Source organism: Ceratotherium simum, chromosome 13, assembly GCF_057802395.1.
Source record: "Ceratotherium simum simum isolate JZ-2026a chromosome 13, ASM5780239v1, whole genome shotgun sequence".
NCBI classification, from domain to species: domain Eukaryota; kingdom Metazoa; phylum Chordata; class Mammalia; order Perissodactyla; family Rhinocerotidae; genus Ceratotherium; species Ceratotherium simum.
In genome coordinates this window covers 43,388,941-43,415,995 of record NC_141912.1, presented here as the reverse complement: position 1 = coordinate 43,415,995, position 27,055 = coordinate 43,388,941, and the positions used below count along the sequence as shown (strand labels likewise).

Here is a 27,055-nt window from a genome sequence, read left to right as displayed (position 1 = left end):
CTATCAAACGTGCAAGGAAGAAATATCATTCTTACACAAACTCTTCCAGAATATAAAGAAAGAAGGAATTTACCTCAATTCATTGTATGAGGCTAGCATAACCTTGACAGACAAGGATTTTATGAGAAAGGAAAATTATAGGCCAATCTAACTCAAATATATATGTGAAGATCCTAAAATTACATTAGTAGACCAAATCCAGAAGTATATAAGAAGATCATATACCAGGGTTTATTCTAGGGAAACCAGGCTAGTCTGATTTTAGAAAAATGACTGATTTAATTTATCACATTATTTAATTTAATCTCAAGATATTAAGAGAAAAATCCACCTGATTATTTTAATAGAGGTAGAATAAGCCTTCTATAAAATTCAGCATCTATTCATGAGAACATGCTTCTGGCAAAGTACAAATAGAAGGGAACTTCTTTAACTTGTTAAGGGTATCTGCAAAAAACAGACAGCAACCATGGCACTTAATGGTGGATCATTTAGAAGTTAAGATCAAGATCAAAACAAGGATCCCTGTTATCATCATGTCCATTCAAATTGTACTGAAGATCTTAGCTGGTGCAGTAAGACTAAAAAGTAATTTAGAAATTATAAGGATTTTAAAGGATGTAACAAAAGTTACTATTTGTGGATTATATGATTATAAGCACAAAAACTCCAAAATAATCTACAGAGAAATTATTAGTGGTAATGAGAGCATTACATTTTTATACATTAGTTATAAACAGCCAAGATATTCTCTCTTTTTTTTTTTTTTGTTGAGGAAGATTGGCCCTGAGCTAACATCCATTGCCAATCCTCCTCTTTTTTTTCTGGCTGAGGAAGATTGGCCTTGGGCTAACATCTGTGTTCATCCTCCTCTACTTTATACGGGACGCCGCTACAGCATGGCTTGACAAGTGGTGCGTTGGTCCGCATCCGGGGTTCCTAACCTGCAAACCCTGGGCCACCAAAGCAGAGGGCGCGAACTTAACTGCTGTGCCACTGGCCCAGACCCAACCAACCAAAATATTCTTGATGATAAAGAAAAAGGTATGTCTGTTGCTCTTTATCAGATATGAAGACTTATTTAATTAAAATAGTATGATAATAGTACAGGAATAAATAAAATGACTAAAGGGACAGAATAGAGAACTCCAAAATAGATCCATGCATGTATGGAAAACTTATGACTGGGCAGTTCAGACTATTCAATAAATGGTGTGCTGGGATTATCCATATGGAAGAAAATTAAATCATATCCCTTCATCACACTACACACAAAAATCTATTCTGGAAACATTACAATCTTAAAGAGAGAAAAACTACAAATCTTTTAGAAGGCAATGGAAGATAGTATCTTTCTATGTATGGGAGAAGGAATAATTTCTTAAATAAGCACTAACCATAAAGGAAAAGATTGGAAAATTCTACTAAGAAGTTATGGGGGCTGGCCCAATGGCGCAAGTGGTTGGGTGTGCGTGCTCCACTGCGGTGGCCTGGAGTTTGCCAGTTCAGATCCCGGGCGCGCACCAATGCACTTCTTGGCGGGCCATGCTGTGGCGGTGTCCCATGTAAACTGGAGGAAGATGGGCATGGATGTTGGCCCAGGGCCAGTCTTCCTCAGCAAAAAAAAACAGGAGAATTGGCAGATGTTGGCACAGGGCTGATCTTCCTCACACACACACAAAAAAAGAACTTACGATCTTCAAAAGATGCCATAAAGAAACTGAAAAGTCAAGTCACAAATTGGGAGAAAATAATTGTAATGCATATAAATTCCAAAGAAATATTATATAGAAAATATAAGAAATTTCCACAAATCAATCAGAAAAACACCAACAACCCAAATAGTCAATAACAAGAATTGGAGAGTCAATAGTAAGAGTTGGAGAGAATGTGGATCATATATTCCTTGCTAGTGGAAGTAGAAATTGGCCTGACCGCCTGAGAAAACTATTTGGCATTTCCCCGTAAAGGCAGAGATTCACATACTCTACTTCCCAGCAGTTCTCTGCTTAGGGTTATACCCCAGAGAAACTTCTGCTTAGCAGGACACATGCACAAAATGTTGAGAGTAGCTCTGTTCATAAAAGCAACACTAGAAATTATTTTTAAAAACCCACTAGAGAGCCAGCCCTGATGGCCTAGTGGTTCAAGTTCGGTGCTCTCACCGCTTTGGCAGCCTGGGTTTGGTTCCCGGTCGCGGAACCACACCACCTGTCTGTCAGTTGCCGTACTGTGGTGGTGGCTCACATAGAAGAACTAGAAGGACTTACAACTGGGATATACAACTATGTACTGGGGCTTTCGGGAGACAAAAAAAAGAGGAAGATTGGCAACAGATGTTGGCTCAGGGCGACTCTTTCCCAGCAAAAGACAAAAAAAAAACTACTAGAAATCACCCATATATCCACTGACGAGAGACTGGATCACGTGTGGTATGATCTCTATAAGAAACTGAACCGTAGCTATATGCAGCAACATGTATGAATCTTAAAATATAATACTGAGGGAAAAAAAGATCCTGAAGACTATACATAGTATGACACAATTTCCTAAATCTCAAAAACAAGCAAAAATATGTATGTAGGGAAACACGACATGATTTTTAGATCAAAGGTATTCAGAATAATGGCTACATCTTGAGCAGGAGGGAAGGTGTATTAGTCAGCTCGTACTGCTGTAACAAGATACCACAGACTGTGTGCTTAACAACAGAAACTTATCTTCTCACAATTGTAGAGGCTAGAAGCCCAAGATCAAGGTGCGGCCGACTTGGTTTCTGGTGAGAGCTCTCCTCCTGGCTGGCAGGCTCTCTTCCTGCTCTGGCCTCACAGGCCTTTCCTCAGTGCCTGTGTTCGGAGAAAGACCTCTGGTCTCCCTTCCTTTCTTTCTTTCTTTTTTTTTTTTGTGTGAGGAAGATCAGCCCTGAGCTAACATCTATGCTAATCCTCCTGCTTTTGCTGAGGAAGACCGGCTCTGAGCTAACGTCTATTGCCAATCCTTCTCCTTTTGTTCCCCCAAAGCCCCAGTAGATAGTTGCATGTCATAGTTGCACATCCTTCCAGCCGCTGTATGTGGGACGCGGCCTCAGCATGGCCGGAGAAGCGGTGCATCGGTGCACGCCCGGGATCTGAACCCGGGCCGCCAGCAGCAGGGCGCGCACACTTAACCGCTAAGCCACGGGGCCGGCCCTCTCTTCCTTTCTTATAAGGAAACCAGTCCTATTGGATTAGAGCCCCATCCTTATGACTCCTTTTAACCTTAACTACCTCCTTATAGGCCCTATCACCAACTCCAGTCATATCGGGAGTTAGAGCTTCCACAGTTCAGTCTCCAGCAGGGGGGAATGTGATGGGAAGAATCCCATATGTAGATGCAAATTATCTGTGATACTCAAGTTGGGTGATGAATGAGTAATTTATTATTGTGATTTATAACATATATGTTACATATATTTTTGTTTCAAAAATTATATTTAAAGATAAAAATTAATGAACTATAGCTGTATATGTTAATGTCAATGAAATCCAAATTAAAAATTCAATGCTGATAGATCAAGCTGTACATTTATGATACGTGGGCTTTTCTATATGTATAAAAGTTTTAAAAGCAACATTTGGGTGAAAAAAGCCAGAGCAAAAAAGAATACTTTTCATATGGCTATGTCGAGTTCAAAATCATGCAAAACTAAACAATATATTGTTTAAGCATACACGCATAGGTGGTAACACTAAAGGAAATCAAGAAAAGGATAAATACCAAACCGAGGTCACCTCTGTGAATAGAGAAGGAGCGGCCCCCAGGTCGCTTCACGGGTACTGGTGATATTCTATTTCCTAGGCTGGGAGAGGGAATATAGATGTTCATTTGACCATTATTCTTTACTCTCTTTATGTATGATATATTTAACAGGAAAAAGGAAAGAAAAGAAGGAAGGAAGGAAGGAAAGAAGGAAGGAAGGAAGGAGGAAGAAAGGAGTAGAGGGCAAAGGGAAGTCAAGATGACAATCAAGGAAGAGAGGTTAAGGAAACAAAAGTCAGTGAATTATTTAACTAGCCAGCCTGTGCCTCATTTTCCCTTGGGTGGGAGGTCCAGAGAGATGATCTCTTGGGTTCTCCCACTTTTTTTTTTTTTAAATTGTATAATTTCATTATTTTTATTCCATTATTATAATAGCATTAAAGGAATTTCTAAAGAAGAAAAACAAACCACCCCTAATTCCATTAACCTATTCTATTATGTTTATAATAGATTTAGAGCATCTAGACTCACATCCATTGGTCCAGTGGAGGAGGGAGCCAGCTTTCCCCCATCCTCCACTAGGTTCATTACTCCTTCCTCTGCAGTCCACTTTTCTCTGCTTGTTCCTCGCCATATCCTACTTTGCTTCATACTTGAAAGGTTTGTTCGGACATTTCTGATGTGTCTGTTCTTTCTCTTTTACCTTTCTAGGTAACAGTATCCTCAGGGATTGCATGTAGCCTGAGAGGTGAAATCCCTCTTTTCCAAATACTAAAGCCATTCTATTTCTGGCCACCAGGGGGCATCCACAGACTTGCCACAGGCTCGACTCTGCCCCTCCTCACGGTATACACTTCTGGGTCATTGCAGGAGAAAGAGGTCCTTGGCTAATCGGGTTATCCCTGTAGAGCTATTTTTAAATTTTTGTTTCTGGTTCCACATCAAATCTTTCTTCCTCTCCTTCCCTCTGATTTTCTCTTGTCCGCATGCGTGCTCCTAAAGAGGTTCTCTGAGACAGTTTCACAGTCATCCATGTCCCTTTTCTCTCAGGACAGTCGTCTTCAGATTTTGCATGTATGAGGTATAAATCTGGTCATGCTTCTGGTTGTCTGAACATCCTCTCTTGGGGAAAAAAAAGTCTCCAGAAACAGCAGCATGTTCTTTTCAATGTCTCTGATAAAGAGTTGAAATCCTTTGAAGGTCCAAAGCTATTTAGAAGCCAAGTCTTGGCTGTTAGAAGAGTGATCACCTTGGGTAATATTGTTTTTGACCCAAACTGTGGTGTGACAATAAAATAACAAGACTTATTTTCCCATATGGCTTAAAACTTGGCCTGGGAGATCAGTCCCAGACTGGAGTCCAAACTTGGGTTGAGCAATGGAATAAATGTATTGTTCTAAGGTGACTATGCCGGAGGGAAAAGATTCATATTTCAGTGCTTTGTTCTCACACCTCCTCTATCTGTGGAGAAATATTCCTTTGATTTTACCTAGTGATTTGGAGATCTTAAAGAGGACTGTATGGGTGGTGAATCTAGTGGAACCAATGCATGTAAGGAAAGAAAGGAGATTTCAGGCTGGAGATTCGATCCACTTCCTGCCTTGAGCTCATGGGTCTCTTATTCTAATCATGAAGACTTCTTTGGTATTACGTGGACATGAGTTTGAGGACAAGATTGTTTTGTTCTTAAAACTCCTTGTGCTTATGCACAAGCTGTTCTGAAGAGTGGAATTGTTGGAGCATTGGGAATGTGCATTTTAAATTTTAATAGAGAGAGAGAAATTATTCTCCTAAAAAGCTGTAAAAATTCAGTCTAAAGAAAACAACCAACCAAATTAAAAAGTGGGCAAAAGTGCTGAACAGACACCTCACCAAAGAAGACATACAGATGGCAAATAAGCAGATGAAAAGGTGCTCCACATCACGTTATTAAGGAAATGCAAATTAAAAGAACAGTGAGATACTGCTACACACCTATTAGAATGGCTAAAATCCAGAACACTGACACCACCAGTGCTACTGAGGGTGTGGGGCAACAGGAACGCTCATTCATTGCTGGTGGGAATGCAAAATGGTACAGATAATTTGGCAGTGTCTTACAAAGCTAAACATAGTCTTACCATATGATCCTGCAGTTGTGCTCCTAGGTATTTACCCAACTGAGTTGAAAACTTATGTCCACAAAAAAACCTGCATATGTGTGTTTATAGCAGGCTTATTTATAATTGCCAAACATCGGAAGCAACCAAGATGCCCTTTAATAGGTGAATGGATATACAAACAGTGGTACATTCATATAATGGAGTATTTATTATTCAGCGAGAAATAGAAACGAGCTATCAAGCCACAAAAAGATATGGAGGACCATTCAGTGCATATTGCTAAGGGAAAGAAACCAGTCTGAAAAGGCTACATACTGTATGATTCCAACTATATGACATTCTGGAAAAGACAAAACTATAGAGACAGTGGTTGCCCGGGGTTGGGCAGAGAGAGGAGGAGGAACGAACATGTGGAACACAGGGATTATTGGAGCAGTGAAACTATTGTGTATGATACTGCCTGATATGATAATGGTGGACACGTGACTTTATGGCTTTGGCAAAACCCATAGAACTGTACAACACAAAGAGTTAACCCAAATGTAAACTATGGGCTTTAATTAATAATAATAGTAATGTATCAATATTGGTTCATCAATTGCAACAAATGTACCACACCAGTGCAAGATAGTAATTATAGGGAAAACTGGCTGGGGAAGAGAGTATATGGGAACTCTGTACTTTCTGTTCAACTTTTTTGTAAACCTAAAACTGCTTTAAGAAATAAAGTTTAGGGCCAGCCCCGTGGCTTTGCGGTTGAGTGCGCGCGCTCCGCTGCTGGCAGCCCGGGTTCAGGTCCTGGGCGCGCACCAACGCGCTGCTTCTCAGGCCATGCTGAGGCCGCGTCCCACATACAGCAACTGGAAGGATGTGCAACTATGACATACAACTATCTACTGGGGCTTTGGGGGAAAAAAAAAAAAGAAGGAGGATTGGCAATGGATGTTAGCTCAGAGCCGCTCTACCTCAGCAAAAAGGGGAGGATTAGCACGGATGTTAGCTCAGGGCTGATCTCACCAAAAAAAACCCCACAAAAACAAAAACAAAAAAAAGAAATAAAGTTTATTAATGAAAAAAATAATAATAAATTTACTGACTCATCAAGAGTATACATCTCCATTTCTACTATCTTTGTTTACGCTGTTTGGTGACAGAATTTTGACAGAGGTTCAGTCTGATGGATCAAGTTTGGTCTTTTATTATTGTTTGAATTTGCATTTCCCTGCATTCTACTCAGATTGAACACCTTTTCCAGATTGTTGGAGTTCCCAAGTTCCTTTATTATAAATCGCCTGTTCCTATCTTTTGCCTGTTTTTCCAGTTGGTCATTGACCTTTTGATTATGGAATAGTGGGAGTTTAAAAGTTTATTGCGTTAATACTTTTTTTATGTGTTGCAAATGTTTTCTCACAATCTGTCATTTCTTTTCCAACTTGGATAATGATGTCTTTTGTCCACAGGAAACTTTAAATTTTGAAGGAGTTCGGCCTGGAAGCGTGCTTCTGGGAAGACCCGTGATTTGAGCCAGGGCTCCAGGTACAGCCCAGCCCTCTGGCCATCGTTGCTTCTTCTGCTCCTGATTCTCCATGCCCAACCCAGAGCTCTCTGCTCCAGTGTCTCCCTGGAGGCTCCTTGGGCGTGTTTGGAAACTGGCTGGCTTTATCTAATGGGATAAACCCAGCTAAAGAGATTAACAAGATGTCTTGTGGATCCCACTTTTAATCTGCAGCGTTCAGGCTGTCCCTTCTTGGCTGGGAAGGGAGCTGCAGAAACGACACTGAGGACTGGCCCCTACATGAGCGGCGACTCCGAGGCCCCTGCTACCACTACTGAGATAACGGGGGTCCCAGGCTAGGAGGCTCAACATGGGCAGCTCCCAGAGCAGCTCCCTGCAGTTTGGGCCATCTGCACCCTTCCCAAGGCCCTGAGTCTTCAGCCCCTGGGTTCACTGAGGTCAGAAGTGGGAGCTGTGCTGTGGGAGGCTGCCCGGACTGCACCCTGCAAGCATGGCGCTGCTGAAAGTCAAATTTGACCAGAAGAAGCGGGTCAAACTGGCCCAAGGGCTCTGGCTGATGAACTGGCTCTCCGTGTTGGCCGGCATCGTCATCTTCAGCCTGGGGCTGTTCCTGAAGATTGAACTCCGGAAGAGGAGCGAAGTGATGGATAATTCAGAGAGCCATTTTGTGCCCAACTCCTTGATAGGGGTGGGGGTGCTGTCCTGCGTCTTCAACTCTCTGGCTGGCAAGATCTGCTATGACGCCCTGGACCCTGCCAAGTATGCCAAGTGGAAGCCCTGGCTGAAGTCATACCTGGCCATCTGTGTCCTCTTCAGCATTGTCCTCTTCCTGGTGGCCCTCTGCTGCTTCCTAATGCAGGGCTCCCTGGAGAGCACCCTGGCCCACGGGCTCAAGAATGGCATGAAGTACTACCGGGACACAGACACCCCCGGCAGGTGTTTCATGAAGAAGACCATCGACATGCTGCAGATAGAGTTCAAATGTTGTGGCAACAATGGCTTTCGGGACTGGTTTGAGATTCAGTGGATCAGCAACCGCTACCTGGACTTTTCCTCCAAAGAAGTCAAAGAGTGAGTGGCCCCTAGTCCCAGAGTCAGAGCTATATGGGGACACGAAGGCCCAGAGCCTTTTCCTCCCGATTGGGCGCTCTGTGTGCACAACTTATCACCGTGTAGGTGAGGCTGTACCCGATTGGAACATATGGAATTGCTAATAGTCTTACATTTTTGACCTAGAAAGATGGCAACTTCATATGGTTCAACCTAATGTTTGGCTAAGGAGGGAGGAAGGTGTTAAGTTATATAAGCTGTTTGGATAGGAGTCCCCAGGGAGGAAGACTCAGCCAGGAGTGTGTCTGCTCCACACAGCAGGGATGGGCATTCATAGATCACATACGCTGAGACGTTATTTGGCTATTTGTCTCATTCATTCAAAGTAGATGGAGTCAATCCCAGAAGTTTAAATTTCCTGGTTAGTTCCCTTGTTTTCCAACCTTTCCACCCTGAGCATCCACTCTCAAAGTGTTTGTCCTCGGGTATGGTGGGAGGAGCAGAGATGAGGCAGTCAGGAGGTCTAGGCTGTAATTATGGCTCTGTTGTTACTTAGCTTGTGACCTTGGGTAAGTCACTCGCCACCCTAGGCCCTCGTTTGCCCATCTTTTAAATGAAGACACTGGAATACACAATCTTGGAGGTCACCTTTCAGCTCTGTCTAAAGCCTGGCATACAGCAGGTGCTCATTAAATGCCTGCTGGTGTTTACTTCTTAAATCGTGATAGTGCAACACGATAAATGTTTCTAAAGTATTCTTGGCATGTGTGAGAAGAAAATCCTGAGGGAGGATGTGGGGAGGTGTTGGTGAGAAAGAGAATCTCATCCTTTGTGCTAGAATAACAGCATGTGTGCTGACTCCAGCACGCGGATCTGCCCAACAGACCCAGCATCATGGATCTTGAGTCATTTTCCAGGGAAAGGCAGCCTGCCCTGAGCTAGCAGCTCTCCTTCACCCCATCTTTCTGTCCAACTCTACCCATTCCCTGGCTGAGGCACGGGGCTCAGTTGTCCATGGGGTTGGTTTCCTCTGAGTAAGGCTGGCGAGGCCAAGGGGACTTGCACGCAGACCGTTGGGCACACTGGCAGCAGGGCATGGTTGAAGCCCAGACAACACCAGTGAACCCCAGATGGCTAGCTTAGCTGCATCGCAGATGGAAGGGAAGTCAGACTGAAGGTCACTGCTTGGGATTTTATTTTCTCTGTGGGTGGGGATTAGTGCTACAAATCCCTCATCAAGGAGAGGCTCGTAAACCGCTCTGCCCTTCCTAGGTGACAGGTCTGCAGGGACAGCACAAGGTGGCATGATTTATATAAGTTGCCCCAGGAGGGTGTGGAGCCAGAGGGACAAGCAGAATTCCTGGGGATGAGGGCAGGGGACAAGCTGATGGTAGAACCAGGCTTTGTGAGCAGATGAAAAGGGGTTTTTCATTTTTCCCTCTGTCATTTTTCTTGACTGTCTTCTGCACAGAGTCAGTCCTTGGAGAGATGCAAAGTCTCTCTGTAATCCCCAAATCCCCTTTTATCCCAGAGTGGAGAGATTCCACAGGTTGTTCCACTCCCAATGGTCATTGTATCCAAATTTTCAGGCAAACATTAAGCTTGATCAAAACTACCTCAATGCCCCAACCAGCTTGTTGGTGCGAAACTATCCTAACTCCATTGACTTGGAAAAAAGTTTTCTTTGTTGCACAAAAATTATGGTGACAACATTAAGAGAAACAAAAACAAGAAAAGAAATTTAAGCCAGATTCTCACTCACAATTGATCAATGTTTGATTTTTCCACGTTCAGTCTAGTCTTGTTAACATTTACATAATAACATAATGTAACTGGTCTTAATACAATTGAGTGCCCCATTTTGTAATTTGATAGTATAACATTTGCATAATGTTCAAAACGATTGATGTACACCCAAAATTTATATAATGTTATAAACCAATGTTACCACAATAAAAAAAACCACGATTGTTTTAGCTTTATTGAGATATAATTAACAAAGAACATTGTGTAAGTTTAAGGTGTACAATATGGTGATTTCATACACTCATATATTGCAGAATAATTACCCCCATAGCATTACCTAACACCTGCATCACATCATATAATTATGATTTCTTTTTGTGATGAGAACATTTAAGGTCTACCGCTTAGCAACTTTCAAGAATATGATACATATAGTCACCATGCTGTACATTAGATCCCCAGAATTTATTCATTTTATAACTGGAAGTTTGTACCCTTTCACCAACATCTCCCCTTTTCTTCCACCCCCAATCCCCTGGCAACCACCATTCTAGTCTGTTTCCATGCATTCGGCTTTTTTAGATTCCACATATAAGTGAGAACAGACAGTATTTGTCTGAAAGGATCATGTTTAATGGTTGCGTAATATTCCGCTGGGCGAATGGACACACTTAGGCAGGGATTTAGGTTGTTCTTAGTTACTTATATTATAAATAACACTGGAGGGGACAGCTTTGAGGCTTTTGCTTCTCTCTGTCTCTGTCTGTTTCTGTCTCACTTCCCTTAGGCTACATTTCCAGAGACATTGTATCTGTTGGCTTTAACTTTTCATAAAGCCGGTCTCAAGACACGACTGTAGAACTGGAATGCCTTTCTCCTTTCCAAAACCTCCAGTAATGTCACGCTCCTGTGCTCCTGAGGGTACAGCCTGGTAGGGTCACCTTTGCGGAGAGAGGACCACATCATCATTTCCCACAAACTTTTGAATTAATGATCAGTGGACAACACCTGTGAGTGAAGTGAGGCTTCTGGGGCTGTGTCCTGAAAACTGGATTCGCCTGAGGGCCAGCGCTACACTGCCCTTATCTGCTGGTGGAAAGAATGAGCAACGAAATCAGAGAGAATGTGGAGTAGCACTTTCTCCCTCACCACCAGGGAGACTAAAATTTTTTTCTGTTCACATCTTGACTGCTTCATTTAGGAGGATTATTAAGTTTCCCTGACAAAGCTGGCTCCCCAAAATCCTCCCCTGAAAAATAAAAAGTGTACATATATATGTACGTATATATATATATATATATATTTTTTTTTTTGAGATGTCAAGCACTGAGAAGTGATAAGCATTTACCTTCTGGCTTTTCTCAGCGGCACCCTCAGGGCTAGGAGTCTGAGGCAATAGAGGCACAGAGAAGCAGGGGTGGGTGCCAACAGGAGGGCAGGGCGAGGGAGCAGCGTTATCTTTCACCAAGATCTTTTTAAAAGGAATTCTCCTTTTCCCCTTTTTCTTTTCCCCACCAAATTTGGATGAGCCAGCAAAAAGACTGGGGTTAGCCTCCCTCCTTGACCCTGAGGACTCTGGGAGGCGATTCCAGAAGCAGTGAGCTGGTCAGAAGGGGGGCTGCCTGGAGAAAATGCACGAGGATCCTCCAGTGACACCAGTACTGGGCGTGGGCAGCGTCTGGTGCCCATGATTTCTGGTCATGTCTGCAGGCTCTGCCCCTGGAGCATCTCTTTCCATTCTGTACGAGGTACCCCTCACCAGACTGGGCTAGAGAAAGCTGAGGGACTCACCCTCCAGGATTTCCAGTACAGCTCCTGAGAGGGCTATCCCAAGTATCCCTCCCTGGGTCCCCTAGGAAACGGAGCATAGAGCTCATGGCCTCAGCAAGCATGGAGGGGTGGCTGGTTTCTGGAGATTTCTCAGGGGAATCTTTAAGATCAAGGGCTGTTTCCTGAAGGCTCCTGATCTAAACAATGAGATGAGGTGGGAATAATTCAAGATTTTTACAAGCTTTTTGGCCCCCTGTCCCAGGCAAGTAGCCTAGGGGCCATACCCCATCCCCTTCACTATGTTGCCAGGTTGTTTGGGATGGAAAAAGGCCCTCATTTATTCTGCACAAAACCCCTCCTGGGAGGTGGGGTTGTATTTTTTTGAGGTGTTGTCAATGTTTATTGTATAGATGAGAGATCTGAGCCTCAGAGAGGTTAAGGGACATTCCTAAGATCTCACAGCAAGAAGGGGGGTAGATTTTTTAAAAATCAACTTTATTGAGCTATAATTCACATACCATACAATTCACCTATCTGATGTGGACAATTCAGTGGTTTTTGGTCTATTCACAGAGTTGTGTAACCAATACCGCCGTCAGTTTTAGACCATTTTCTTCACTTCACAGAGAAATCCTGTACCTTTTAGCTCTCACTCCCTGGCCTCCCGTAACCCTGCCCTAAGGAACCACTAATCCGCTCTGTCTCTGTGGGCTTCCCTCTCGTGGACCTCTCATGTGAATGGAATCACATAATATTTGTCCTTTTGTGACTGGCTTCTTTCACGCAGCATAATGTCTTAGAAGTTCTTCCACATTGCCATGTGTGTCAGAACTTCATTCCTTCTGACGGACGAATACTATCCCATCGTGTGGAGTGCCGGGTTTTAATTCTGCTCCTGCCACTCTACTGTGCTGCTTCCCAGCAATGTTCAAGTGCATCTGGTACAGACTTGGTGCTAAACGAATGCCTGTTCCCTGCCATCCCAAACCTGGAATTCTCCAGACCCCTTTGGGCACAGAGTGGGGCGGTGCTTCATCGTCCTCTCTCTTCCCGTCTTTCTCTGTCTTCTTGTTCTTCACCTCCTCCTCCAGAGGGACAGTGGAAGGTGTGGGCAGAGACACCATGCAGCTTGAAAAACATCTGTGGATTGTGATTGGACTCCAGTCCTTCTGTGCCAGGGTCTCAGATAATCACGAGGTGGCCCCCCAGGAACCAGAACCACCACGCAGGCTCCTTGGGGCCTGTGGCAAATGGGGCGGTCCCTGTGCTCTAACCTCGTGCATCTGTGTTTACCTGCTCACTCCCTCCCCAGCCTGGTGGTCCTGCAAGGATTGGGGGTGGAGGGAGACACACTCTGTAATAATTGGGGGAGGCCCTCAGAGGGAGGAGCCAGGTCCAGGAATGCTGCCTCCCTCAGCGACTCTTCAGAGCAAGGCATCAAAAGATAGATTTGAAGTTCTCAACCAGTGTTTCTCTCATTTTTTTGCATTTTCAACTTTTATTATGGAAAATTTCCAGTATTCACAAAAGTAGAGAGATTATAATGCATTCCCAGGTCCCCATCTCCTAGCCTCAACAAATATAAACATTTCTCCTTTGTTGTTTCGTCTGTACTACACTCCTGGACACACACATTTTTCCTGAGTATCTTAAGCAAATCCCGGGCATCATTTCCTCTCACCTGTAAATACTTTAGGAGGCGTTTCTAACTATAGGGAAGGCTTGTTTGTTTTTTTTTGCCTTTTTGTTTTGGTTTAACATAAGCACAACATTAATCATGCCCAACAAAACTAACAATAATATCATCTAATACACAGTCAGCATTCTCAGCATTCAATTCTCTGATTGTCTCATAATGTTTTTTTTTTTTTTTTTTTTTTTTTAAGATTTTATTTATTTTATTTTTCCCCCCAAAGCCCCAGTGGATAGTTGTGTGTCGCAGCTGCACATCCTTCTAGTTGTTGTATGTGGGACTCGGCCTCAGGATGAACGGAGAAGTGGTGCCTCGATGCGCACCCGGGATCCGAACCCGGGCCACCAGCATCGCAGCGCACGCACTTAACCACCAAGCCACAGGGCCGGCCCAGTCTCATAATGTTTTACGGTTGGTTTGTTCAAGTCAGGATCCAAACCAAGTCCACGCTTTGCATTTGGTTGGTTGGTCTCCTAAGTCTCTTTTACTCTATGAGAGTCACCTTTTTCATGCCATGTGTGTCTTGGAGGAAGGGGGCCATTTATTCTGCAGACTTCCCCACATTCTGGAGTTGGGCAGATGCATCCAAGTGGTGTCATCTTCCTTGTTCTCCTGTCCCTGTATTTCCCATAAACCGGTAGTCACGGCTGAGGTGTGGCTGGATTCAGGTTCAGTTTTGGCAAGAACACTTTCCTGGGGGCCACTGTGTGCAGCTTACTGCATCGCACCAGGAGGGACACGAGATCTTCAGCCAGTTTATAACAATTCCTTTAAAATCTCCTCCTGTTTTCAGGATGAGCAGAGCTTCAGTGTCCTGGAGTGAGAGGCAGAACATGAAGGAGCTCGGAGATCTTGGCACTAGGAACTGTCAGCCAGGAAGGCCTGGCCTGGAGCCCTCAGTCTGAGGGAGGAGCTGGTACCAAGTTCTCTCACTTTACTGTCCTTCCCAGGGAACCCACGGGCTACAGGCACCTGCTCGCTCTTCCTGAACAATTTATAGATGTCTCAAGAAGGCTAGACTTTGGCTGGGAGCTCCCTGAGGGTGGGGCTGTGTCTCCTCCCCTCAGACTGGGGCTCCCCGAGGACGGGGCTGTGTCTCCCCTCAGACTGGGGCTCCCCGAGGACGGGGCTGTGTCTCCCCTCAGACTGGGGCTCCCTGAGGACGGGGCTGTGTCTCCTCCTTCTTGTCCTCCCTCACCACCTGCAGTACTTTATGTGCAGTGACTACTCAAAAAAGAAATCTTTAAACAATACTAACATCGCACTTGCTGTATACCAGGTGCTCTATGTGTATTATCCCATTTCATCTCCACCACAGCCCTGTCAGGTACTCATATTGTCATTCCTCAGATGAGAAAACTGATGCTGACAGAGGTCAGGCGAGTTGCCGGGGTTCCACAGGTGTCATGCAGCCAGCATTCCCGTTGGGGATGACCCATCATCAGTTGTACTCCTGCCTCCCTCCACTCCCCTCCTCTTCTCATTTCCATATGACTTTCCTTATTGATTTATTCATTCACCTACTAAATTATGTTAGTTTTCCCAGGAAAAGCCTGACATGATGATTTTCCCGTCATGTGTGGCTTGGCTACAGGAGAGTGGGCTAGAACGCAGGCCTTATCATAATCAAGACCCTTACAAGCCTTGGTGAGCCCTGAGCAGAGCGAGATTTGTAGGATGGGAAATACTCTGATATAAATAGCCAGCTCACCGCCTAAGGAGCTCTCCTCTGCTGGGCTTTGTCTTAAGAGGGTGAGTGGGGCCTTAATCTGTGGTTGGAACCAGGGCAAGCACTGGGTAAACAAGATGATGCTTCTGGGGGTGGGGGAGGGAGGGCTGGTTCCAGACATGTGGGACCCCAAGAGGTCCCAGGCTGGGGCCCAGGGAAGCCCCAACTTTCACCAAGCCAGGCCTGCCTCTCCCAGGCTGACCTGGGCCCTGTCCTGATGGAGTTCCTAGTCTGAGAGGGGGAGACACAGCCCTGCCTTAGGGAGCCCCAGTCGGGGGGGAGACACAGCCCTGCCTCAAGGAGCCCCAGTCTGAGGGCAGACCCAGCCCTGGCTCAGGGAGCCCCAGTCTGAGGGGAGACACACCCCTGCCCTCAGGGAGCCCCAGTCTGAGGGGAGACACAGCCCTGCTCTCAGGGAGCCCCAGTCTGAGGGGAGACACAGCCCTGCCTCAGGGAGCCCCAGTGCTTGAGGGGAGACACAGCCCTGCCCTGTGGAGACCAGCAGGGTGGCTTCTCCACTGGGGGTCAGCAAGGTGATGTGGGATGACGGCGGCTCTCCAGCCTGCAGACTGAGGGCAGCTCAGAGCGTCTGCTGGCCTCAGCCCACACAACTGAGGCCTGGCCCTCGCTTCAGATACACATGGAGTGTGTATGAGGCAGGTCTGCAGGCTTTACCGCAGCTTAGGGACACCTGGAGAGTGCATAAGGAGAGATGATGGTGGACAGGAAAGGGCTGCTGGGACAGGGAACAGGAGAGAGAACTCACAGTTTCCTAGGAAGTTTAACTAGAAAGGCCAACAGGCAGGAACAACCTGAGAGACTCTGAGGAAACTCTGAGGGGAAGAGTGGGCAACTGCTGTGGGCTGGTCCTTGACTTCCTGTGTGGCTTTGGGTGAGGCCCTGCCCTGCTCTGGGCCCCACTTCCTCTTCTGCAGAACAATCTCGTGATTTGCAAGGTCCCTCCAAGATGGCCCTGAGTGGAGAGGAGCCAGCATTCTCTGTGGGCCTGGTCAAGTGCATTCCTTCCATTGCCTCATTTGGACCTCCCCAGAGCCCTGGACAGGGGGATGTGGTTATCCCCACCTCACACAGGTCCAGAGAGTGAAGTTTCATGGCTCACAAATGCAGATTTGGGGCTCAACGTGTGGCTCTCTCCTCTACCCACCCCTCTCCACAGGGACACTGGGAATGGCCCAGGTAGGATATGGTGCTGGCGGGAGCAGGCTCGAGGGACAGCCTGCAGGCCAGGAAGAGGGATGAACAGCATTCGAGTGTGGAGACCCCCAGCCTTGAAGAGGTGGGCTGGGGTTGGTCTTGGGATGGGAGACCAGTATCTGCTCAATTGGGCTGGGGCTGCTGGCCCCTGAAGAGGGAGCGGGAGCCCCACGCTGAAGGCCCCTCTGCTTCAGTCCTCCCACCCAGGACTCCCCCAGCCGGCACTGACCCAGGGCCCCACGGCCGGGTGCCGAGCTAGGGGCTGGGGAGGCGGGGGAGAGCTGAGCAAGACGTGATTTCTGCTCCCACTGCGCTCATGGTGCTGTCGGTTGGGCTCAAGCAAGAACCTCGATGGTGGGCTGTGTCCCTCGGCTGACAAACGACTAACAGCCCTGCCGCGCTCACAGCTTCGCCACAGCTAGTAGAGCCTGGGCCACCCACTTGCAAGTGACTATTTCCCAGCAGTGTCGTGTGGTCTGTTTCATTGTCACAGACACTCCAGAGGGCACACAGAGCGCAGGTGCGGCTTCTTGCTCTGCTGCCTCGCCTAGCCTCAGTCAGGAGCCCACGTGTACTGAGCACTTATCAGGTACCAGCCACCCTGCTAAGCCTTCTTACCTGTATCCCTTCACGTGATCCTGTCAAACCCATTTACAGAGGAGGAAGCTGAGGCCAGACAGGGTAAGGAACTTGTCCAGAGGGATGAACAGGAGTGAACTCAGGCGGTCCTGCTCTTTTCACTGTACCCGGCCGCCTGTGCACCCAGGGTCACCTGTTCTCTGGGCAGCGGGTCCTGTCCATGAAGCAGAGGTCAGGGGCTGCAGGGTGTGTGGAAATACAGTCACCATAACCCAGGCAAGGATTGTTCTGGAACCAAGGAGGCCACCATGTGCAGAGCCTTCCTAAAGGCTTAATCACACTGGGCAAATCAACAGCCAGTTCACTGAGAAGGAACCACAAATGGCTTGTAAACATCGAAAGATCCTCAACTTCACTCATAATGAGAAAAATGGAAATTAAAACAACCCTGAGATGCCATTTTTCATCTATCAGGTTGGCAAAGATCAAAAATCAGAGCCGTGTGCGTGGGGCTGTCGGGGGCAGGCTCTCTTGTGCATGGCTGGTGTGGGCCTGATTGTACAGCCCCTGAGGGGGGAAATACGGCAGGGGTCTGGTGCAATCGCAGATGGACCCGCCCTTTGATGCAGGGATGCCTCTTCTAGAAATGTACCCTCTAGATATAGTCACAATACACAAAATGACCCATGTCCACATTCGTATTAACAGGAGACTGGGAAAAACCCAAAAGTCCATCAGTAGTGAACTGGATAGTACCCCAGGGACCATCTGCACAACGGAAGTACCATGCAGCTCATTAGAACCCTGGAGAACATTCTCCACTGACACACATAAAAAGGTCTCTAAGATAAGAGAAAAAAGAAAGGTTTAGGGACCGGCCCCGTGGCTTAGCGGTTAAGTGCGCGCGCTCCGCTGCCAGCGGCCCGGGTTCAGATCCCGGGTGCACACCGATGCACTGCTTCTCCGGCCATGCTGAGGCCGCGTCCCACATACAGCAACTAGAAGGATGTGCAGCTATGACATACAACTATCTACTGGGGCTTTGGGGGGGAAAATAAATAAATAAATAAATAAATAAAAATTAAAAAAAAAAAAAAGAAAGGTTTAAGACACTGTGTATATAATATTACCATTTAGTAAAAAGAAAAAACAGCAGGAAGAATAAGAACATCTGCAGAATCTGTGTTTGCTTGTCCCTACATGAAGCCTCTCTGGAAGAACAGACAGAGCTGGCCACAGTGGGGGGACCTGGAGGCCAAGGGACAAGAATGAGCAGGAGATATTTTATATTAAAGAGATTTTATTTAGGGGGTTGGCCTGGTGGCATAGTGGTTAAGTTCACGTGCTCCGCTTTCCTGGCCTAGGGGTTTGCGGGTTCAGATCCCAGGCGTGGACTTACACACCACTCATCAAGCCATGCTGTGGCGGTGTCCCACATATAAAGTGGAGGAAGACTGGCACAGGTGTTAGCTTAAGGCCACTCTTCCTCAAGCAAAAAGAGGAAGATTGGCAACAGATGTTACCCTAGGGTTACTCTTCCTCACCAAAAAAAAAAAAAACAAACGAGAGAGATTTTATTTAGAAGCCAAACAAGGACATCTTTTTCTAAAGTATAGCTAGCACTTCAATGAACATTGTTAAAAACAATTTCTATTTTAAACAATTCCATGCTTTCTATTCTTGTGCTGTAAAAGTCTGCTGCTATTATGTAATGCATTGTTCACGTGCAACTTAAAAAAAATCTTTCTTACTCAAGAGTGTGCACAAGGTCAAGTGTGCAAATCTTAAGTGTGTAGCTTGATGAATTCTGACACATAAAGACACTTGGTTAACCACGCTCAGGTCAGGTAGAACATACCCAGCCTGGCTGACAGGGAGGGGGAGACTTTTCACTGTAAAGATGTCTGCCCCTTTTGAATTCTGAACCCAAGTGAACGTACGGTGTGCTCTAACCAAATACACACACAAATACAGAAATGCAGAAGTTGCGCAGGCCACACCCTTCACATGAGTAGGGAGTTCCCTCCTGGCTGGGGGCAGAGTTCACAGTGAACAGAGAGCAAGCCGAGGGCAAGGACTGTGCCTGCCTTGAGTCTCATCCCCTGCTGCTGCACAGGCCCTGGGCCAGAGCAGGCCTTCTGGAAACAACCGTTGACCAGAACTGATCTGCCAGAAGGGCCCTTGGTCCCCAATGACCTGTAAGGGGGAGATGAGGTTGGAGGGGGGATGGGGGCTAAAGTCTGATGGTCACGAATGCTAGGCAGAGCCTCGGCTCATGGTCACGGACTGCCCTGCCGCTCCTCCTGGTTCAGCCCGCCATAGTTCCAAGAAATCGCTGCATGCCAGGACCAGGCAGCACACCGAGTGGTTGGATAAATCTCTATATTCTCTATGTGCTTGCTTCTTGGTTTACCATATGCCTCAACCCTCTAGAACATAAGCTCTGGGAAGGCAGGGGCCTCGGCTCTCTGGGGTCACTGCTCTGTCTTCAGCACCTAGAGCAGATGGCACATAGTAGGTGCAGAGCAAATATTATTGAATGAGTGAGTGAATGAAAGAATGAATATTCTAGCTTTACAGAGGTGGGGGATGGAAGGAACTGGCGCATGGTGACAAGTCTGAGAAGCCGGGCTCGAGCTGTCTGTTTCTCCTCCAGTCGCATCAAGAGCAACGTGGACGGGCGGTACCTGGTGGATGGCGTCCCCTTCAGCTGCTGCAACCCCAGCTCGCCGCGGCCCTGCATCCAGTACCAGCTCACCAACAACTCGGCACACTACAGCTACGACCACCAGACAGAGGAGCTCAACCTGTGGGTGCGCGGCTGCAGGGCCGCCCTGCTGGGCTACTACAGCAGCCTGATGAACTCCATGGGCGCCTTCACGCTCCTCGTCTGGCTCTTTGAGGTAGGCCCAGGCCAGCGAGGGGCAGGGGAAGAGGGAGCCGCCTGCCCCATTTGGATTTAATGGGGCGCTGCCTCTCTCCTGGGAACCAGCCCTCCACCAGGCTGAGAGTCAGGCAGTCCTAGGGGTGGGGGGCAGGCTCTCTCTTGTGCATGGCTGGTGGGGGTGTGAACCCCAGCACTCCACTTTTTTTGTTTGTTTCTGTCCTACCACTTAAAAAATAATTTATTGAGGTGAAATTCACAGAACATAAAATTAACCATTTTAAAGTAAACAATTCCGTGGCATTTAGTACATTCACAATATTGTACAACCACCATCTCTATCTAGTCCCAAAACACTTCCATCATCCCCAAAGAAAACCTCATACCCATTAAGCAGTCACTCTCTATCCCCCCTTCCCCCCAGCCCCTGGCAACCTCCAATCTGTGTTCTGTCTTTGTGGATTTATCTATCCTGGACATTTCATATAAAGGAAATCATACAACATGTGACCTTTTGTGTCTGCTTCTTTCACTTTGCATGTTTTAGAGGTTTGTCCTGTGCCTCCACTTTTTGAGTCCGAGGTCTTGGGAAATCATTTAACCTCCCTGTTATATGGGGCTGACAGCACTTAGCTTTGGGACTCTTGGGAGGCAATGGGATAATAGGTACATTGAGGTGTTCAGTGAGTGGGAGCTATTTGGATTTGTGCTTCTCTAGAGGTGTCGATGCCATTTATCTGTTACTCTAATTATTTGTGGGTTCATCTCACCTCATCTGTAAGGCTTAATTCCTCTCTGTAGCTACAGGGCGTGGAATGTAGCAAGTCTTCATTCATTCATTTATTGAAGAGACCACATTTCTTAAACACCTACCAAGTGCTGGGCGCTGTCCTGGGTGCTGAACAAGAGCACATGTTAGTGAGTGTAAACGAAGGTGGCACAGAGGGAGGTTCAGGGGCTCCTGCTTTAAGCTGGCAGCAGAAAATCCAGACTCCAAAATCCAAACGTACAAAACCAGAAACATTAGGTAGGGAAACTCTGTCCATCAGAGAAGATTCACTGAAAGGTTCCTTTAAGTAAATCCATAGAATTTCCATAGCTCCCTTAGGGCTATGGAAATTCACACATAGTTGTGCCTCGGTGAGACACACCACGTCTAACATCATATCCCGCTTGAGGGACTGTATTGCCTGCGGGTGGGGGAGGGAAGGTGGGCTTCCTTTAATGTGGAGGCAAACACAAGCATATTCATGACGATTTATCGGTCGTTGACTCCTTGAAGCAGGGTCTTGGGAACGAGCAGACAGAATGAGGAGAAAAGCTTACTGCTAGAAGGTTAGAAGGTCACGTCCCCTGAAAACCCATGAAAAGAAGACTGAAAGGGTAACAGAAGCCTGGGAAAATGGGGTTCCAGTGGCTGCCTCTCAGTTTACCCACCTTTCCAGGAATCGAGTAACCGCACAAGATGAGAAGCAGCTCACTGAGAACAGGGAGTTTCAATGTCCCTGACTTTTACTTGAGGCCTTTAGTGGACAGAGCTCTGTGATGGGCACGAGGGTGGCTCAGCAAGTGATAGGATTCTGCCCTAAGCCTTGCCCTCCTGGCCTTCACAATCCATTTGGGAGATGGCATCTAACTCATGAACCAAAGGGAGGACCATTACCATGTACAAAACTCACAGTGCAGCAGCGGGCCTCCTTCAGGAAAGCGGGAGGGGATCAGAGCGGGTGCACGCACACCAGGAGGACTTCCTGGTAAAGGTGAGTTTTTCCACTGTAAAAGTATTTTATTAAACTTTCTGTCAACAATCACAATAACAAAAACCTAAAACTATTAATTACAATTATCATCTACTACGTAATTATAAAATTCTCACAGAGCATTCATTCAACAGACGTTTACTGAGGCCCTACCACACTGGGGGCTGTTCTAGGGGCTGGGATACTAACAAACAAGATGGATAAGGGCCACCCCTGCCCTCAGGGGTGGACGTTCTCTATTAGCAGGACTAGTCCTCTCAGAGTTTGCTATACCACAAAAGGAGAAATATAAGAGAGCAAACCAGGAATTCGTGTAGAAACAAGTGGCTAACACAATACATCATTAGAAAAGTGAAAACAATACTTACCACGCTAATAACCAACGACAGCTGACACTTCTGTTCCTCCTTACTGTGTGCCAGGTACCACGCTCCACACGTACTGAAGTGTCGCAGCACGCACATGAGGCAGGCGACACTTCATCTGAAGATCTGCAAACCAGATGGGTAAACTGAGGTTTCCTAGTCACATGGCTGGCTACGTGCCAGGGCTGGGGTTTGAACCCAGGCATTTTGGCACCAGAGTCTGCCAACTGTGCCACTGCTAGTGAGCAGATCCAAACAAACACCCACTCGTCCCCACGCTAATCAAAATAACTGGGGTAGAGGGAAATCACTGATCATCGTTTGCAGAGAAGGAGGTGACTTTTAAATTCTGTCCAGCATAGTTACTGAACATCGATGTATGTGCAACGTGCTAAACGGGGGCGGGAGGGGGGGAAGCACAGGGAGAAGGAGCCCAGGACAAATGCCTGGGGGACCGTTAAGACCAGAGAGGAAGGGGAGGGAGAATGAGCAGCAGGGACACTCACTGAGGGCTCGCTGAGTTAATGGGTCAATGTGGAGAGGAACTCATTCTAGGCAGAGAAAAGCCTGGGGTTTGGGCGGGGTGCAAAGAAGCCCAGGGTGGCCTGACTGGGAGGAGAAGGGGGCCGGAGAGGAGGCTGGAGAAGAGCCAGGTATCTTGAGCACACAGGCCAGCTGGGGTGGGCAGGCCCTCACCAACCCAGACTCAACAGAGCCACCTCATTTGAAGGGCACCCAGGGCCAAAAGGCTGGTGGCTCCCACGGTTTCCCGATAGCCCCATCCCCCAGCTACTTCTCTCAGCGCTCCTCTAAGTCTCCTCTCCCCCCACCAGGTGACCATCACGGTTGGGCTGCGCTACCTGCACACGGCGCTGGAAGGCTTGTCCAACCCCGAAGACCCTGAGTGCGAGAGTGAGGGCTGGCTTCTGGAAAAGAGCGTGCCGGAGACCTGGAAGGCCTTTCTGGAGAGCTTGAAAAAGCTGGGCAAGAGTAACCAGGTGGAAGCCGAGGGCGCAGACGCAGGCCAGGCCCCAGAGGCCGGCTGATGGCCCCAGAGACCCTCCCCTCCTGGACACTGAGTAGTGGACTCCAAGAAATGTGGATGCCCCCCCCCACCCCGTCCAACCTGAATCTCGCCCAAGGAGGGCGGCCATCTTACAGAGACTCTTCTTGATGGTGGGATTTAAAGTTCTGAGTCCCTAAAAGCATTCGGCAAACATTTGTTGAACGACCGACTCAAAATGTGAGTGAACGAGCCCCGGATCAGGCCCACTGCCCTAGGACATGCCCTCATGGTGGATTCAGGGGGGCCTCAGCGGATAACTCGTCACAGCACACGAATTCAGTTCCATCCTGAGGCTACTGGCCACACCTGAGGGCTACTCCCCTTTGACGAATTTGCCATTATGAGCTCCACGTTGCTTCATTCTATATCCAAAGCGTCACTTGGTGCATAAGCACAGGAGTGTGAAAAAGGTACCGGCTGTGTTGTCACTTTTTTCAAATGCCAAGATTGAAAGGTCAGCCCTTTTATTTGTTTAACTGCAAATAACTGGGGACAGTTATACTTTTCTGAGAGTAATGGGCTTTTCAAAGCACTGAGGGCTTAAACGAGGAATTCTTCAATCATGGGGCAAGAGAACTGAAAGACAGGGAATTATTTTCCCCCAACAAAAACACAGTGAATGGCCTGCTTTTGTGTCACATTCACATGCCCTCAGTCACTTTAGCCAGGAGTGAGCCGTGGGCTGAGGAAGTCAGGTTGTTGGCTTGGAGTTCCAGCAACATCGCAACCTTAAAGGGCCAGGTGAGCTCCTTCGGCTTGTCTGTGGAAGCACTGGATTAGATGGCTGCCCTTCTGTGCAAGAGGAGCAACAATCAGACACAAGTCCACCCTTTGGAGACCAGGCATCCCTTCTTGGTGGGCCCAGGGACACCCACACAGGTTGCTGTGACAGCCCCCGTGGACAGCAGCAATCGTCTACAGCAAAGAGGAAGGCAAGGAGTCCTCTGGGAGCTTCTTCCTGTTTCTTTCCCCAGGTACCCATCCTGCAAACCAATATTTCCGGAATGTGTCTGCATTAAAGAAGATTCTTTGAGAGAGCCCATCTTCTCGAGCTAGCAACTGAAGGAAGACCTTTTAGAGGAAGGCGAGAATGATTTCACTGCTGTCCTAAGAGTTTTCAGTGTGGAGAAAATAAGACTTCTGGTGCTGCCTGGGGTATGTTCTGGGGCTCTAATTCTCCCAGACTTAAGACCAGATCAAAGATGTCTGGACACTCTGCCAGACTTTGGTCCCAGGTTTAATCTAATCAGACTTCTGACTCTCCTTGAGATCAAGGAATGATCCACACTGAAAATGCTGAGGGAGGGCCGGCCCCGTGGCTTAGCGGTTAAGTGTGCGCGCTCCGCTACTGGCGGCCCGGGTTCGGATCCCGGGCGCGCACCGACGCACCGCTTCTCCGGCCACAATGAGGTCGCGTCCCACATACAGCAACTAGAAGGATGTGCAGCTATGACATACAACTATCTACTGGAGCTTTGGGGCAAAAATAAATAAATAAATAAAAGAAAAAAAAAAAAGAAAATGCTGAGGGAATCAGCCCCCTCTGACTTGGTTCCCGGCGCTCTCCCGTCAGGAGTGCTGAGAACCGTCATGAACATGCTGCTCTGGCCCACATGTGTTTGCTGTTGACAGCTGTACAATAGACATTAAAAATTACATGGTATGAAAATCGCTTTTGTTAAATGCCTGTCTCAGCCTATTCAACACTATGTATCACAGGGTCCCCAACTCTAGCTAATATTTGTTAAACAAAACGAAACTGGACACTAACAGGAAGCATTGTTAATGATGAGAGTGGCCGTTTCGCCAGCATGGGTGTCACCTCTCTCCCTCTTGCTATCTCTCATCTGCAAGAAGTGACTACTAGGTTATCCAAACAATCTCAACATTTGCTTGAGTTTGGACCAGAGCTGAATGTATTTAATATTTTAATATGTGGAATCTTAATTTAGTGATTTAAGCAAAAAATTCCAAACCATTTTTTTTCTGCTCTGATCAAAACATATTTCTGCAAACAGGGAAATATGTCTCCAAGAGGCCAGGTTTATAGGGCAGATGTAAGCAATCTCAGAATCTGAGAGCTGTTGGGAGGACCAAGGGCAAATTGATCCTATGATAAATACCACCAGTTGGTTCTGAGCAGACGTCGGGTGAGCCACATCTTAACAGGTCTTCTCAGGTAGCCAGGTAGTTGCCAGAGAAAACTGGCCCATTTCTTTTGGCCGTCTACCAGTGCCCAGCAAGGCTCAGGTTCTTCCTTGTGTCTAACATCAGTCTTCCCTTGGGATGGTGTAGATTCACTTCTCACAAGAGACTCAGCCAGTTTTTAAAGTCCTGACAGCCTAGCCCTGGGGTAGGGTGAGAGGTAAAGACAGTGCCTTAGAACTTTTATTTTTAAAACACTCCATAGTGAAATAGGTAATAGCTGCTTATTCTGAACATTTAGGAAGACAAGTGTCCTAGAAATTGTGGCCTCAGTTCTAGAACCCACAGCTTCTTGCAACACTTTCAAGCCCAGGACTGAGACACCAACAAATAAACCCCGAGTAACCTCAATACGGGTTAACAAGATTAGGGGCTTGCTATGCACGCTCCCCTGCCCCTGCTTGTCCAGTCACCTGTAACGCTAGGCCAGCAGGTTTGAAGCTTAGCTGGGGGCGGGGGGAGGGGACCAAGACCAATTAGGGCCTCTGACCTGCTACCAGATAAAAAGGTGGCTCCTGATGGCAGTGCAGCCAGCCAGCAGCACTGTGTTTTAGGAACAGGAATGTGGGGGAACACTACGCAAGTCCAGGGAGAGAGGGCATGCCTTCCCAGTCCTCAGTGGACATGAGATTGGCTTGAAGGGAGGAAACATCAGTCCTTAACTTCTAATGGCATTATATCTTGTCCTCCAAAACAGAGGATGAGTATAAACAGCCAAGTTAAAGAGAATGTTGTGCAAGGATAGTGTAGATTAAGATATAAGAGACAAGTCTTAGTTATTTACCCAAGGGGAATGAAAACTAAGGTCCATACAAAAAACTGTACATTCATTTTTGTAGTGGCTTTATTCATAATCACCAAAAATTGCCCAAATGTCCCTTACCTGGTGACTGCATAAACATCTGCACAATGGAATGACTCCACAAACAAAAGGAACACGGATGACTCTCACATGCTTGAGTCTTCTTCTGTTGTTTTTTTTGTTGTTGTTTTTTTTTCTTTTTTTTTTTTTTTTTGGTGAGGAAGATCGGCCCTGAGCTAACATCTGCCAATCCTCCTCTTTTTGCTGAGGAAGATTGGCCCTGGGCTAACATCTGTGCCCGTCTTCCTCCACTTTATATGGGACGCTGCAACAGCATGGCTTGATAAGCAGTGCGTCGACGCGCGCCTGGGATCCAAACCAGTGAACCCCAGGCTGCCGCAGCGGAGCGTGTGCACTTAACTGCTTACATCACCGGGCTGGCCTACTTGAGTCTTCCTAGTGAGAGAAGCCAGACTCAAAAGGCTACATGTATGTTTACAGAACATTCTGGAAGAGGCAAGACAAAGGGACAGAAAAAGATTAGTGGTTGCCAGGGGTCAGGATGGGGGAGAGACGGTGACCATAAAGGGGCATAAGGGAACTTCTTGGGGTGGAGTTGTTTTTGTTTCTTTTTTTGCTGAGGAAGATTTGCCCTGAGCTAACATCTGTGGCCAATCTTCCTCTATTTTGTATGTGGGTCCCCACCACAGCATGGCTGATAAGTGGTGTAGGTCTGCACCTGGGATCTGAACCAGCAAACCTGGGCCGCTGAAGTGGAGTGTGCCAAACTTAACCACTATGCCACCAAGCTGGCCCTCTATTTCTGGATTGTGGT

General features: G+C 47.1%; 1 protein-coding gene across 1 annotated transcript; it reads left to right on the top strand.

The window, feature by feature from the left end:
- Window positions 1-7,575: 7,575 nt before the first annotated feature.
- PRPH2 (peripherin 2) lies at window positions 7,576-24,881 on the top strand. The gene is made up of 3 exons (XM_004424145.2): window positions 7,576-8,427; window positions 19,795-20,041; window positions 22,981-24,881. Exons 1-3 carry the CDS (start codon window positions 7,847-7,849, stop codon window positions 23,191-23,193), a joined length of 1,041 nt encoding a protein of 346 aa, XP_004424202.1. The 5' UTR covers window positions 7,576-7,846; the 3' UTR covers window positions 23,194-24,881.
- The last annotated feature ends 2,174 nt before the right edge of the window (window positions 24,882-27,055 follow it).

Bases quoted from the DNA above. Each gene is read 5' to 3' on its own strand.
- PRPH2 (XM_004424145.2), top strand. From the start codon at position 7,847: ATGGCGCTGCTGAAAGTCAAATTTGACCAGAAGAAGCGGGTCAAACTG. The intron at 8,428-19,794 runs GTGAGTGGCCCC...TTTCTCCTCCAG, and splicing joins TCCTCCAAAGAAGTCAAAGA to TCGCATCAAGAGCAACGTGG. The intron at 20,042-22,980 runs GTAGGCCCAGGC...TCCCCCCACCAG, and splicing joins TCCTCGTCTGGCTCTTTGAG to GTGACCATCACGGTTGGGCT.